At 45.9% G+C, this 15,523-nt stretch overlaps 1 protein-coding gene across 1 annotated transcript in view; it reads left to right on the top strand.

Moving 5' to 3' along the window:
- Positions 1-15,523, top strand: part of SLC35F2 (solute carrier family 35 member F2) — a 27,824-nt gene that overhangs the window by 7,060 nt on the left and 5,241 nt on the right. Inside the window, exons 2-6 of the mRNA XM_021710042.1 lie at positions 1,401-1,528; positions 8,167-8,326; positions 9,463-9,619; positions 10,538-10,590; positions 13,367-13,521. Coding sequence (XP_021565717.1) covers positions 1,401-1,528; positions 8,167-8,326; positions 9,463-9,619; positions 10,538-10,590; positions 13,367-13,521 — 653 coding nt within the window. The remainder of the gene's footprint in view (positions 1-1,400; positions 1,529-8,166; positions 8,327-9,462; positions 9,620-10,537; positions 10,591-13,366; positions 13,522-15,523) is intronic.

The raw sequence follows: 15,523 nt of genomic DNA, 5'->3' as shown, positions 1-15,523 counted from the left end.
GGAAGGCTGAGGCAGAAGGCTCGCCGGAGCCCAGCAGGTCGAGGCTGCAGTGGCCGTGAGCGTGCCACTGCACTCCAGTCTGGGTGACAGAGTGAGACTCCAACTCAGAAAAAAAAAAAAAGAAAAGAAATAGGCAGGTAATCCCAGAATTTTGGGAGGCAGAGGCAAAAGGATTGCATGAGTCCAGGGGTTCAAGACCAGCATGGGCAACGTGAGACCTTTTCTCTACAATAAATCAAAAACTAGCTGGGTGTGTTGGCACACACCTGTAGTCCCAGCTACTTGGAAAGCTGAAGTGGAAGGATTGCCTGAGTCCAGCAGGTCGAGGCTGCAGTGGCTGTGAGCGTGCCACTGCACTCCAGCCTGCGCGTTGGAGTGAGACTTCAACTCCAAAAAAATAAAAATAAAAACAAAAAAAATGCAATTGTAACAACCCCCTGTTTCCAGAGCTCTGGACTGTAACAGTCTGATGTTCTTGTACTCACAGATGGAGGGGAAGTGGGCAACATCCATACCAGACTGTCAGACGCACTCCTGTTGGCCTCGAACTGTTCTTATGTCTCCTATCACATGGTCTGGCATAACTGGCTGTTTCTTCTTCAGCATCAGCAATGGCTTACTAGATAAAATTGGGCTTCCAAACCAGTCAGGCATGGCCAAACTAGGAGAGGAGAAGGGTCTTGCATTTTGAAGGTGGGTGGGGAGGAAAAATGTGTACTTTTAAATTCAAGCGGCTTTTGTGTTTAGCCCAACTCAGCTACAAAAGAAAACTTCTTAATGCAAGTTTCTAAGTCTTTTAAAATGACTGTTCTAATATAACCAAAAATGGTCTCTTTTCAGCCTGTAACCCTTTCTTTTTTGTTTTTTTGTTTTTTGAGTTGGAGTCTCACTCTGTCGCCCAGACTGGAGTGCAGTGACTGCTCCCGGCCACTGCAGCCTCGACCTGCTGGGCTCCGGCGATCCTTCCACCTCAGCCTTCCAAGTAGCCGGAATTACAGGCATGCGCTACCACGCCCGGCTGATTTTTTTTTTTTTTTAATTTATTGTAGAGATGAGGTCTCGCTGCCCAGGTGGGTCTCGAACCCGCGGGCTCAGGCAATCCACTCACCTCAGCCTCCCAAAGGCGTGGGATTACAGGCTGAGCCACTGAGCCCGGCTGCCTATAACCCTTTCATTGAACACTTGGTTCTGTGATGACACCTTAACTTGGGTCTCATACTAGAAAACATTTAACTGAATCTGCTGAGTGGTTGTAGGAGTTTGGGTTATGAGTATTAGAAATTAGGAGGGGCCACATTTGAGATCCATAATAAAACCTTGCTTTCAGTCTCAATCTCCCAGTTCACATACATGGTATCCATTTCAGGGGACATGTACTAACCCAGCCTTCTTTCAACCAGGCAGTGATAACCTTCTAGAAATCCTGAGAAGAAAATGGTGGAAGTATATTCTACTGGGACTAGCAGATGTGGAAGCAAATTACCTGATTGTCAGAGCCTACCAGTATACGACTCTGACCAGCGTCCAGGTAAGAGGGTGCCACCTGACCATCTAGGACTTTACAGCTTCAAGAAGAGAACATGAACTCCTATGTGCTAACCCATATTTTATGGAAAGCCTGTTCACTTGAAAAAAATCCTCAACACAGGTAGATGCTGTGCTTTCCAGGGGAGCATATGCTCTAATGAGTAACGTTCCCAAGAATTAGTGAAAATGTACACAAGTTGATCGGTTCCCAAGCTGCTAATGCTATAGCAGATTAGAATAGTTTCTACCAAGATAATCATAAATAGTTACTTGGCAGTTAGTGCTGTGATGTTGACGAGAGTTTTGTTTTGTGTGTTGCTTAAACATGGCATGTGATGTGCCTCTGTACTGCAAAAAAGTTGGAGTTTTGCAAGCAAAGCAACGTATTCTTGATAAAATAACCATGGGAAGCAACCTATTAGACATTTTGGGGTGGGGGGTAGCCAGAGGTAAAACTCCCATCCTGGCCGAGTATGATGGCTCAAGCCTGTCATCCAGCATTTTGGGGGTCCAAGGCAAGAGAATTGCCTAAGTCCAGGGGTTCAAGACCAGCCTGGGCAACTTGGTGAGATCTTGTCTCTACAGTATATCAAAAAATTAGCTTGGTGTGGTGGCACGTGCCTGTAGTTCCAGCTACTTGGAAGGGAGGCGGAAGGATCACCTGAGCCAAGCAGGTCGAGGCTGTGGTGGCCAAGAGTGTGCCAGAGCACTCCAGCCTGGGTGACAGACAAACAAAAAAAGCTCTCATTCTCACTCTTTTTTTGTTTAATTGCTTTTTGTTTTGTTTTGTTTTTGAGTTGGTGTCTCACTCTGTAGTCCAAGCTGGAGTGCAGTGATACAGTGAGGGCTCACTGCATCCTTGACCTCCTGGCCTCAGGCCACCCTTCTGCCTCAGCCTCCCAAGTAGTTGGGGCTGCAGGTGCATGCCACCAAGACTGCTTTTTAAATTTTTTGTAGAGATGAGATCTTTCTATGTTGCCTAGGCTGGTCTTGAACTCCTGGGCTCAAACAATCCTCCCGCCTCAACCTTCCAAAGTGCTAGGATCCATCCTTATTTCTTTGTTAGGTATTCTTTCAAGAATACTTTGCTTTGCTTGCAAAACTCCAACTTTTCTGCAGTACAGAGGCACATCACATGCCATGTTTAAGCAACACGGCATGTGTTTATTCTTGCTGGGTTGAAAGAAGGGTGTTCCCACATTGCAGTATTTTTCAGCTGTGTGAAGTTGAGGAAGACTGATTTCAGTTGTCTTCATGTTAGCAAACTCTGGGGTATATCACAACACTGAGTTCACCATCACTAACAACAAAATTTCTTATAAACAGAGGTGAAAGTCAGATAGACTCCAATGCCAAGTTTAGTTGTCACAGTTTAGTGAGTTTATAACTTTTTTTTTTTTTTGAGTCAGAGTATCCCTCTGTAGCCAGGGCTGGAGTGCAGTGGTGCGATCATGGCTCACCACAGCCTCAACCTCCTGGGCTCAGGTGATCCTTCTGCATCAGCCTCTTGAGTAGCTGGCACTACAGGCATGTGCAACCATGCCTGGCTCAATTTTTAAGTTTTTTGTAGAGATGAGGTCTTGTAATGTTGCTCAGACTGGCCTCAAACTCCTGGGCTCAAGTGACCCTCCCACCTTGGCCTCCCAATGTACCAGGATTAGAGGTGTGAGCCACCGTGCCTGCCCTGAGTTTATAACTTTTTGATGCACCGCTTTTTTCACTATACAAAAGAGAGATGTTTTTATTTGATCTCCACATTTTTGGGGCTATGGGGAAATTAAAGTGAAATTAGGCCTGTTTCACTTAGGAAAGATAAGGATTGATGAAAACTCAGTATTTTTTCAACACATTAAATGTTATTACCAGAATGCATTTTATTAAATAATTACCCTTTCTTTTAAAGAGTCAGGGTCTCGTTCTGTTGCCCAGGCTGGAGTGCAGTGACACTGTCATAGAGCACTGCAGCCTCAAACTCCTGGACTCAAGCAATCCTCCCACCTCAGCCTCCTAACTAGCTGGAACTACAGGTGCACACCACCACACCCAGCTTATTTTTTTTTATTTTTTGTAGAGACGAGGTCTCACCAAGTTGCCTAGGCTCATCTTAAACTCTTGGTCCCAAGCGATCCTTCCACCTTGGCCTCCCAAAGTGCTGAGATTACAGGCGTGAACCACCACATCTGACCAAAATACTTTGTTTTTTTTCTCTTTCTCTCTTTTTTCTTTTAAGTTAAGAGTCTCACTCTGTTGCCCAGGTTGGAGTGCAGTGACACACTCACGGCCACCCCAGCGTCAACCTGCTGGGCTCTGGCGATCCTTCCACCTCAGCCTTCCAAGGAGCTGGAGCTACAGGCACACACTACCATGCCTGGCTAATTTTTTGATTTATTGTAGAGACGAGGTCTCACTAAGTTGCCTGGGCTGGTGTCGAACCCTCAGGCTCAGGCAATCCACTTGCCTCGGCCTCCCAAAGTGCTGGGATTACAGGCTGAGCCACCAAGCTTGGCCTTTTAATTTTTTTTTTTAATTTCTTTTCTCTAACACTGTGCTAAGCATCATTTTCAGCAAACCTCCTGGTTGTTTACAATCAAAATGGATTCAAAAGCTGAGATAGGAAATGATTTAAGACAGGCATCATAGGAGGCACATACACACAAAGAACCCAGAGTCCTAAAGATTAAAGCCACGAGTTACATAGAGGATGAAGTTGATCCCAAGCAGGAAGTGTACTTTTAGCCTGGGGTAATGACGTCCAGTATACGTGAGTTTATAGAAAACGGGGTTTCCTCATCATGACTACTTTCATAATCTCACACACATTTTAATTACTTGATTACAATTTCAGAAACTTTGATCTCTGATTAATAATGATTAAAAGTTTTGAATTGGTGCAAGGTCTAAACACAGTTAAACAAAACACTTACGGTTGGGTATTTGCGACTGAAGTTCATGCCTTGTGCCATCAAAATCAATTCCTGCTGGGCGCGGTGGCTCATGCCTGTAATCCCAGCACTTTGGGAGGCCCAGGCGGGAAGATCGCTTGAGGCCAGGAGTTCTAGACCAGTGTGGGCAGCACAGGGAGACTTCGTTTCTACAAAAAATAAAAAAAATTAGCCAGGTATGGTAGCGCATGCCTGTCGTCCCCCAGCTACTCAGGAGGCTGAGGCAGAAGGATCACCTGAATCCAGGAGGTTGAGGCTGTGGTGAGCTGTGATCATGCTACTGCACTCCAGCCTGGGCGACAGAGTGAGACTCCAAAAAAAAAAAGAAGACACCTAACAACGAAAGTTCCCTCCAGTAGCAGACTTGCCACTGGACATATTCAAGCTTGTTTTCTTTTTCTTTTTTTTTTTTTTTTTTTTGAGTTGGAGTCTCACTCTGTTGCCCAGACTGGAGTGCAGTAGCACGATCACGGCTCACTGCAGCCTTAACTTTCTGGGCTCAGATGATTCTTCTGCCTCAGCCTCCCAAATAGCTGGGACTATAGGTGCGCACCACCACGCTTAGCTCATTTTTCGATTTTTGATTTTTTTTGTAGAGACTAGGTCTCACTATGTTGCCCAGGCTGGTCTCAAACTCCTGGGCTCAAGCAATCTTCCTATCTCAGCCTCCCAAACTGCTGAGATTGCAGGTGTGAGCTACCTTGCCCAGCCTATTTATATTTTGTTTCAGGGAGTGACTGACTGGAGGTCACACGACTGACTGGTCAGTGGCAGGGCTGGGGCCTGAGGCTGCTGGAGCTCTGATCCCAACAAGGGCCGCTCCCTTATTGCCCCCCAAAACTTGTTAAAGCACGTTTGTTTGACTGTAAGATACAAGGCTTAGAGGTGTCTTCTGGGGTCGTTTTCAGAATATCTTTTTCTACTTTTTCTGTTTAAGGAGTGTCGTTTAGACTTTGTTAAGCCATTATGGCTGGGTTCTGCTAGTGTCTTTCCAGACAGGCTGTTATCATTTGCATGGTGTCATGGTTTGTTGAATTCAGGCAGCTTCAATAAAGCACTTAGGAGATTAGAGTCCTGCAGCTGAAATAAATAACCAGGCAAGGTGCCCATTCCTACACGTGGTGCTTTGGGCTCTACTGGCGAGATTGCAGTGAAATGCAGTCAGTTAACAGCTATGGACAGGCTCAAACGGGCTGCTGGAGATTTAGGGGCCTTCTTTGTCTAAGGTTAAACAGATAGAGTGAATCAGGAACAAGGTTTAAAGCAACAACAGGTTGAGTAATAAAGCAACAGTTTCAGGAGTATCATTAGTACAGGGAAGATATTTTTTCCTTGAGTACACTTGAATGCATCCATAATTACCCTTGAATGTATTTTATTCTTGAATTCCCATAAAATTTGTGAGTTTAAGAATTAGGTGCAGCCAGGTGCAGTAGCTCATGCCTGTAATCCCAGCACTTTGGGAGGTGGAGGAAAGAGGATTGCTTAAGCCCAAGGGTTCAAGACCAGCCTGGGCAACTTGGCGAGACCTCATCTCTATAACAAATCAGAAAAATGAGCTGAGTGTGGTGGCACACACCTGTAGTTCCAGCTACTGGGAAGGCTGAGGCGGGAGGATCGCCGAAGCCTAGCAGGTCGAGGCTGCGGTAGCCGTGAGCGTGCCACTGCATTCCAACCTGGGCGACAGAGTGAGACACCGACTCAGAAAAAAAAAGAATTGAGTAAGTGCAGTCTGTATTTTTCCTTTATCTTGCACATGATTTCAGATTTGCTATAATTTTTTTTGGAGTCGAGGTCTCCCTCTGTCGCCCAGACTGGAGTGCAGCAGCACGATCACGGCTCACCACAGCCTAGACCTCCTGGGCTCACACGAGCCTTCTGCTACCAGTCTCCTGAGTAGCTGAGACTTCAGGCACACACCACCATGCCAGGCTAATTTTTTGATTTCTTTGTAGAGACAGGGTCTCGCTATGTTGCCCAGGCTGGCCCTGAACTCCTGAGCTCAAACAATCTTCCCTTCTCCACTTCCCAAAGTGCTGAAATTACAGGCTTAAGCCACCACGCCCGGCTGGGATTTGCTCTAATTTGGGCACACTCAATGTCTCTACCTTTCAGAGGAGCAGTATCAGGCGTAGAGCAAGTGTTTTATGGAACCAGGATTGGGTGAGGCTGAAGATGCAGCAAAAAGGAGCAAGAGTAATTGCTGTGAGCAAGTGTCTGTGTCACATGTGGGGTTGGACACTTGTCAGGGCGGTGTGTCCTCTCTCTGGTAACCTGCCCTTCCTTGGAGTACTCACCCTAGTTGCAATCAAGTATCTGGCTGTAGAATTATTTATTTCACGTCTTTTCTAGCTTTATTTTTTTCCTGCAGACACAGCTTGTGCTGCCCTGCTCAGCTCTATTCCTGGCTCTTCTCCCAATGTCTTGCACACGTGAGGTGCTTCATCAGTGCTTTTTGACTGGGTAGATGGGTGTGGGCAGGGGGTTTTGCCTACTGAATTTTTTTTTTTTTTTTTTGAGTTGGCGTCTCACTCTGTCGCCCAGACTGGAGTGCAGTGGCCGCTCCCGGCCACCGCAGCCTCGACCTGCCGGGCTCCGGCGATCCTTCCGCCTCAGCCTTCCAAGTAGCCGGAATTACAGGCATGCGCTACCACACCTGGCTGATTTTTTGATTTATTGTAGAGATGAGGTCTTGCCAAGTTGCCCAGGCGGGTCTCGAACCCACGGGCTCAGGCAATCCACTCACCTCAGCCTCCCAAAGGCACGGGATTACAGGCTGAGCCACTGAGCCTGGCTGCCTACTGGATTTAAGGCGTGTAGAGGCAAATTGCACAGGCCTCAGGCAGAATTGTCGGGTTCAGAAACTCTCTCCCCCATTTGTTTTTTTAGAGACAGATCTTATTCACCCCCAGGCTGGAGTGCAGTGGTGCGATCATAGCTTCCAGAGGCCTCTGGCTCCTGGGCTCCAGCCATCCTCCCATCTCAGCCTCCTGAGTAGCTGGGACTACGTGGGCATACCACCAGGCAAATTCATTCATTCATTCATTCATTCATTCGTTACAGATGGGGATCTCGATGTGTTGCCCAGGCTGGTCTCCATCTCCTGGCCTCAAGCAATTCTCCTACCTTGGGACTGCCCCATTTTTTTTTTTTTTTTGAGTTGGAGTCTCACTCCGTCCCCCAAACTGGAGTGCAGTGGCTGCTCCTGGCCACTGCAGCCTCAACCTGCTGGGCTCCTGCGATCCTTCCGCCTCAGCCTTCCGAGTAGCTGGAACTACAGGCGCGCACTACCACGCCCGGCTCATTTTTTGAATTATTGTAGAGATGAGGTCTCGCCAAGTTGCCCAGGCGGGTCTCGAACCCATGGGCTCAGACAATCCACTCACCTCAGCCTCCCAAAGTGTAGGATTACAGGCTGAGCCACTGAGCCCGGCCTGGACTGCCCCATTTTTAACTCTGTGATTTCAGGCAACTCATTTCATCTCTCTGAATCTTCATTTTCTCATATGAAATGGGATTGTGATTTTGATCTCGTAATGTTATGGTGAGGATTAGATGAGTTAATCCAGGTAAAGCACTTTAGGTATAGGGCTGGCCATGGCAAATGCTCAGTAAATAGCTGACTCTCGTTATGGCTTCATGGCTCATCCTTTAGTGAATGAGAGATGCTTTAAGCTGTTTCCTTCCTTCCGTGCAGCTTTTGGACTGCTTCGGGATTCCTGTGCTGATGGCTCTCTCGTGGTTTATTCTTTATGCGAGGTACAGAGTGATCCACTTCATTGCCGTGTCTGTCTGTCTGCTGGGCGTAGGAACCATGGTTGGAGCAGACATATTAGCAGGGAGGGAAGACAATTCAGGTAAGATTGTTATTACTTTGCTCGTGTTTTCACTTATTCTGCAAAAATTTCATAAAAAGCAGAAAACATGTCTCTGTTGATGACATTAAAATTTTTATTTTAGATTTCTTTGTTTCTGGTATTTCATAATCACTTCCACAAACCGATCTTGATATTCCTAGCAGCCCACAGTTTTTGCACCTTTTTGTCACTCTAAATAGTTTTGTCTGTCTCATGAGATAAAAGTTTCTTTATATATTTGCAGTCATCTTCAAACATACATTTGGATTAGTTACTGGAAAACCGACTGTAGATTCTTGTTTGTTTGTTTGTTTTTATCCAAAAGGAAACTTGTTTACTGGGTGACCTCTTTTTTAAATCGCTTCATAGATGAGAATACTTTGTTATATTTTGTGCTAAATTTAGATCATCGGTCGTCTAAAGTCTTATTAAGGTCTATGAATTCACCTGATCTACAAGTGACTTTCTTCTTGGATTAAGAGGAAGTTTCTTTTAAAGCTCGAAAGCGTGTTCCTTCTGTGTGTGTATTTTTTTTTGAGTCTGAGTCTCACTGTCACCTAGGCTGGAGTGCAGTGGTACACTCACGGCCATTGCAGGCTCGACCTGCTGGGCTCAGATGATCCTTCTGCCTCAGCCTTCCAAGTAGCTGGAACTGCACGCACCACCTTGCCCGGCTAATTTTTTTTATTTTTGTAGAGACAAAGTCTCGTCAAGTTGCCCAGGCTAGACTCGAATCCCTGGGCTAGGTAATTTGCTCCAATTCACCCCCCAAAGTGCTGGGATTACAGGTGTGAGCCACTGCATCTGGCCCTTCCTTATATTTTTCGAACTGACCTGATTCTCAGCAAATCTCATTAATTTGTTCTGTCATAGACTTTTTTTCAGGCTTTATGCTATGGTATATCCCACCATCTTCTAGTCTTTTAATCTCCTGAGGAGTCAAATTAGGAAAGTCACAGCATAATTGGGCCATAACGTGAGAAGAGTAAGAGACTTTAAACTTCTAGGAACTGGGGTTTCTCTTTCTATAAAGCCTTGTTTAAACAAATGAACACGAGTCAGATAAACTCCTGGAGGTCAGCTGTAGAGGTTCACCTGTTGACAGTGTGTCCCTTTGGTGACTTGTCTTCCTCCAGGGAGTGATGTGCTGATTGGTGACATCTTGGTGCTTCTTGGGGCGTCCCTTTACGCCGTTTCAAATGTTTGTGAAGAATACATCGTGAAGAAGCTGAGCAGACAGGAGTTTTTAGGAATGGTGGGCCTATTTGGAACAATTATCAGTGGCATACAGCTGTAAGATTCTCAAATTTTTCCTAAAGACAAAATAAGCAAATGTATCATAGATGACTGCTTTCTTTCTAGAATGTAGAGATGAGGTCTCACCAAATTGCCCAGTCTAGTCTTAAACCTCTGGACTCATGCAATCCTTTCACCTCCATCTCCTAAAGTGCTGGGATTACAGCCATGAACCACCGAGCCTGGCTGATTTTTCTTTTACAATTATTTTCAGAAAATATAAACACATTGACTTCCTAAGCATCTTATTTATTTATTAATTTATTTTGAGTTGGAGTCTAACTTTTGTAGCCCAGGCTGGAGTCCAGTGGCACGTTCATGGCCACCGCAGCCTCGACCTGCCGGACTCAGGCGATCCTTCTACCTCTGTCTTCCAAGTAGCTGGAACTACAGACTCACGCCACCACACCTGGCTAGTTTTTGTGATTTACTGTAGAGATGAGGTCTCACCAAGTTGCCCAGGCTGTTCTTGAACCCCTGGGCTCAGGCAGTCCTCTCGCCTCGGCCTCCCAAAGTGCTGGCACCACAGGCTGAGCCACCATGCCCAGCCCCAAGCATCTTTAAAGAGAAAGCATAATGTTCTGTTTTCCTCCTGTGCTTGAATATTATTATTATTTTTTTTTAGAAAGCAGGATTTATTGAGAGGACAGAAAAGCTCCCATGGTGGGAGGGGACCTGAAGGGGTTCCCCTGCTTGAATATTATTGAAGACCACGTATAAGAGAGTCAAACATACCTTTATGAATGCCTTTGATTTTATTCTGTCATTTTAATTAAAGATAGTTATTTTTATATTCTAAGAAATATTCAGAAGTCAACCTAATACCTCCCTTTAGCTGAAGTATAACAACTAAAATGCTTATAAAACCATGAAAACTAGTGTGGATCTCTCTGTGATTTCTTGCTTTAATCTTAGGTTGATTGTGGAGTATAAGGATATTGCCAGCATTCACTGGGACTGGAAAATTGGTATGTACATAAATGATAATTCTTTTTTCGTCAGTATTCTTTCCTTTAACTAAAAAAAATGATCATCCAGCAATAAATGCACCATTTGAATAATATTTAGACATCTTTGTGCGATCCCAGAGTCATTTCATACACAATAGCTGCAGTGTTTTTTTTGTTTGTTTGTTTGTTCTTTTTGAATTGAAGTCTCACTCTGTCGCCCAGACTGGAGTGCAGTGGCTGCTCCCGGCCACTATAGCCTCGACCTGCTGGGCTCTGGCGATCCTTCTGCCTCAGCCTTCCAAGCAGACAGAACTACAGGCGCATGCTACCACACCCGGCTAGTTTTTGATTTAGTGTAGACACGAGGTCTTGCCAAGTTGCCCAGGCGGGTCTCGAACCAGCAGGCTCAGGCAATCCACTTGCCTTGGCCTCCCAAAGTGCTAGGATGACAGGCTGAGCCACTGAGCCCAGCCAGCTGCAGTGTTTTACATGGAGGTTTCCCCGAAAATTAGTAGATTTTCCTTCACAAAGTTAATTCTTTTATTATTATTAATTAATTTATTTATTTTTACAAAGTTAATTCTTAATCTTCACCTGCAGGCAGAGCCTTTCTTTCCTAGGAATTCTGAATGAGCCCAGAGACTGACTTTCGGTCCTACCCGCTTTCTATTAGATCTGTAATGTGGGTCCTCAGACTTCTCGGATGGGTCGTTGTCTGCACATTGTGACTTGGCAATCACTAACCTGAGTCATCGATGGTGTGGAATCACCACCCAGTGCTCCTCCCACCTGCTGTTCTTAGGCTTCTGCGTAAATAAATGAAGCAGAAGAAGGCAATGATGGGACAGTCAAGACAGATTTGAACCTTATTTAATGATGGGCAGAAAGAGGTTTTGTTGACCAATTTATGTATTGAGCCGGAGTCTCACTCTGTCACCCAGACTGGAGTGCCTTGGCATAATCATGGTTCATTGCAGCCTCCACCTCCTGGGCTCAGGTTATTCTTCCGCCTCAGCCTCCTGAAGGTGGGACTGCAGGTGAGCGCCACCACACCTAGCTAATTTTTTTTTTTTTGAGTCAGAGTCTTACTCTGTTGCCCAGGTTGGCAGTGGCACACTCACAGCCACCGCAGCCCTGACGTGCTGGACCCAGACGATCCTTCCACCTCAGCCTTCCAAGTAGCTGTAACCACAGGCGTGTGCCACCATGCCCGGTTAATTTTTTGATTTATTGTTGAGACGAAGTCTCACCGTGTTACTCAGGCTGTTCTCAAACCCCTGGACTCAGGCAATCCTCTCGCCTCCACCCCCCAAAGTGCTGGGATTACAGGCGTGAGCCACCGCGCCTGGCTTAATTTTTTAAAATTTTTGTTGAGATGAGGGCTCGCTGGGTTGCCTAGGCCCGTCTTGTACTCCTGGCCTCAAGTGATCCTTCCTGCCTCAGTCTCCCAAAGTGTTGGGATTACAGGTGTGAGCCACCGAACCCAGGTGAAATAAGTTATATAATTCATGTATGTCAATGGAGATTGTGTACCATGCTTAAATAGTTTAATTCAATTAAATAAATTAGATTGCCAGAAAGTGTGTGTGTGTGTGTGTGTGTGTGTGTGTGGTATACGGGGTAATATTAAATAAATGGTTGCAAAGCAGACACAGCTAATGTAGTTGGCCTCCACACGGCGAGCACTACCCTAGAGAGGATAGTTTTATTGTGCTGTCTTGGGCATTTAATGTAATCAGATGAGCAAAACACAGTGGGCCTAATAATGGTCTTGGATGCCTTAGCAATACTTTATGCTGAATCCAATTACACAAACCACGTCCAGCCGAACAAATAAAAGCAAAGAAAAGACAGTGGGCGATTTGTCTTGACAGGTGCTATCGATTCTGCCTTTACTGACTCTTGGGCGTTGCTCTGCCCTGGGAAGGTAGAGCAGGGTGTGATACGAGCTATTGATCAGTTGCACCAGAAGCAGGCTCTTATGGCCTTGATTATCCAATACCCTGTTGGATTTTTGCAGTCCTTTATGTACATTACAACTTGTTGTGAGCATTAGTTTTTTCCAGAGAGCTTTGCAGTCCCCTTCGCACTGCTGCCTGTTAACTGGTGGCTTTGTACAATGGGGGCGGGGGCGGGAGACAACCACACTGGGAATTACCTTTGGAGGGTGGGCCCCTGGTGGTACAGGTTCTCCCTCTAGGTAAGTGTTCTAGGAGCCCATTGGCATCGGTGTACCAGCTGGTGTTGTGGGAGGCTGCATCCAGCTTCAGTGAATTTTTTGGGGGAGATTCTTTCAACATGTATGCCCATTTCATGATGGGTGATATACGAGCACATCTGCCCACACTGTGCTGAGTATTCAGCAGTTTTTCATGCAAAGCAGCAGGACTCCTGGGCCCCACCCACCCTCTTTGCTCGCTCACTCCCCGAGTGACTTTCTTTTGTTTCCCTGATTGAACAAAGTCCTCAGAGAAACGTTTTGCCAATGTGGAAAAGACGAAACAAACAAAAAGGCAGAAGCTCTAATAGGCATCAAGATTGACAAGTTGAAAAACTGCTTGCGCAGCGGATAAAGCGTCTCGATAGATGTATTGCATCAAATGGGGAGAGTACGCTGAAGGTGACTGAAGTTGAAACATGGGAGAATAAATACATTCTTATAAATTCTGGGTTTTTTGGGGGTCCCTCCCCTTGTTAAAGGATGAGGGAGTTTCCAGTGGCAGCCAAGCCTCAAGCCCCTCTGTCTTTTGGTTTCTCCTCTTCATATCTGCTGTTTCATTTTTTTTCCCCACAGCCCTGCTGTTCGTGGCATTTGCCCTCTGTATGTTCTGCCTCTACACTTTCATGCCGTTGGTGATCAAGGTCACGAGTGCCACCTCTGTCAACCTGGGCATCCTGACAGCGGACCTCTACAGCCTTTTTTTTGGACTTTTTCTGTTTGACTATAAGGTGAGCAAATAGATCTTGGTCAAATAAGAACACTTGCTCAGGTCCGAACGAAGTAGCAGTTCTTCAAGCCTCTAGACTCAAAAACAAAACCTTCTTGTCCTCTTGGCAAGGATTTCATTGGTCAGTCCTCACTCCTTTTATTGCTCTGAATTAGAAAATTGGTGCCTTAGAAGAATTGCCATTTTAGGGTTTCCTCCTTCCCTCCCTACCTCCCTTCCTCCCTTCTAGTCAGAGTCTCACTCTGTCACCCAGGCTGGAGTGCAGTGGCACTCTCATGGCTATCGCAGTCTTGGCCTGCTGGGCTCAGGCGATCCTTCCGCCTCAGCCTTCCAAGTAGCTGGAACCACAGGTGTGTGCCACCATGCTCGACTAATTTTTTAAAATTTATTGTAGAGCTGAGGTCTCGCCAAGTTGCCCAGGCTGGTCTTGAACTCTCGGGCTCAGGCAGTCCTCTCGCCTCCACCTCCCAAAGTGCTGAGATTACAGGCATGAGCCACCATGCCTGAATATTTTTTGATTTTTTTATAGAGATGAGGTCTCACTATGTTGTCCAGGCTGGTCTTGAACTCCTGGGCTCAAGCAGTCCTCCTGCTGTGGCCTCCTAAAGTGCTGGGATTGCAGGTGTGGGCTGCCACACCCAGCCTTTTCAGACATTTACCGTCTTCACAGCATTCACAAACATAACCAACTGCTGTCAGTAATGCTTCTATTACATGTACCAATTCTCAAGGCAGGTGGAGTGGAGGAACTGTGTCAGTGTCTTCAGGGGAAGCAAGAGAGCAAATATGCGTTTGAAAAAAACAACATTGGCCAGGTACGGTGGCTCAAACCTGTAATCCCAGCACTTTGGGAGGCCCAGGTAAGAGAATTGCCTGAGCCCACGGCTTCGAGACCAGCCTGAGCAACTTGGTGAGACCTCACCTCTACAATAAATCAAAAAATTAGCTGGGCCTGGTGGCGCATGCCTGTAGTTCTAGCTACTTGGAAGGCTGAGGCGGAAGGATCACCTGAGCCCAGCAGATCAAGGCTGCGGTGTCCAGGAGCGTGCCACTGCTCTCCAGCCTGGGCAACAGAGTGAGACTCCGACTCAAAACAAAACAGCATCTCCAGAGAGTCTGATACACCTGTCTTTGAGAATTACTGATTGACCCTTTTATTTTATTTTATTTATTCATTTTGAGCTGGAGTCTCGTGTCCAGGCTGGAGTGCAGAGCATGATCAAGGCTCATCACAGCCTTGACCTCCTGGACTCTGGCGATCCTTCCACCTCAGCCTTCTTCCTGAATAGCTGGGACTACAGGTGCACACCACCACTCCTGGCTATTCTTTAAATTTTTTTGTAGAGACGAGGTCTGGCTGTGTTGTCCAGGCTGGTATTGAACTCCTGGGGCTCAAGCAGTCCTCCTGCTTCAGCCTCTCATAGTGCTAGGATTACAGGTGTGATCCACCACACCCAGCTGAACCATTTCTTCTAGGGATGGAGAAGCAAAGGCCGGGGAGGGTGCCATTGAGTGACTTGCCCTTCAAAACTAAATCTAGTATTAGTCTTCGATCAGTTCAGTTTCTTTCCACTGTGTTTTATTAAGGTGAGAGTTTCAACCTTATGGTCTCATCACATTAAAGTCTTATACATCAGAGAAATCCAAAGAAGTAGATTATTTTCCAACTTTGCAGCTTATGTGAAACTCCTAGGGCAACAGTTCTCTTACTTTTTGATCTCAGGAACCTCTAAATGCTTACAGTTTGAGGACTCTTGTCACACCTATTATTTGTCATATTAAAAATGAAAACTAAAACAGTTTAAAATATTTATTAATTCATTAAGAAAATAATAAACTCATTATATACTAACATAAATAACATTTTATTAAAAAAATTTTTTTAGCCGGGCTCCATGGCTCAGCCTGTAATCCCGTGCCTTTGGGAGGCCGAGGTGAGTGGATTGCCAGAGCCTGTGGGTTCGAGACCCGCCTGGGCAGCGAGACCTCATCTCTACAATAAA

This window comes from Carlito syrichta, unplaced genomic scaffold (genome assembly GCF_000164805.1).
Source record: "Carlito syrichta isolate Samal-C Ts95f unplaced genomic scaffold, Tarsius_syrichta-2.0.1 Scaffold287961, whole genome shotgun sequence".
In the NCBI taxonomy this organism is placed as follows: domain Eukaryota; kingdom Metazoa; phylum Chordata; class Mammalia; order Primates; family Tarsiidae; genus Carlito; species Carlito syrichta.
Note: the sequence above shows the minus strand (reverse complement) of the source record. Positions and strands in the feature narration are given on the sequence as shown.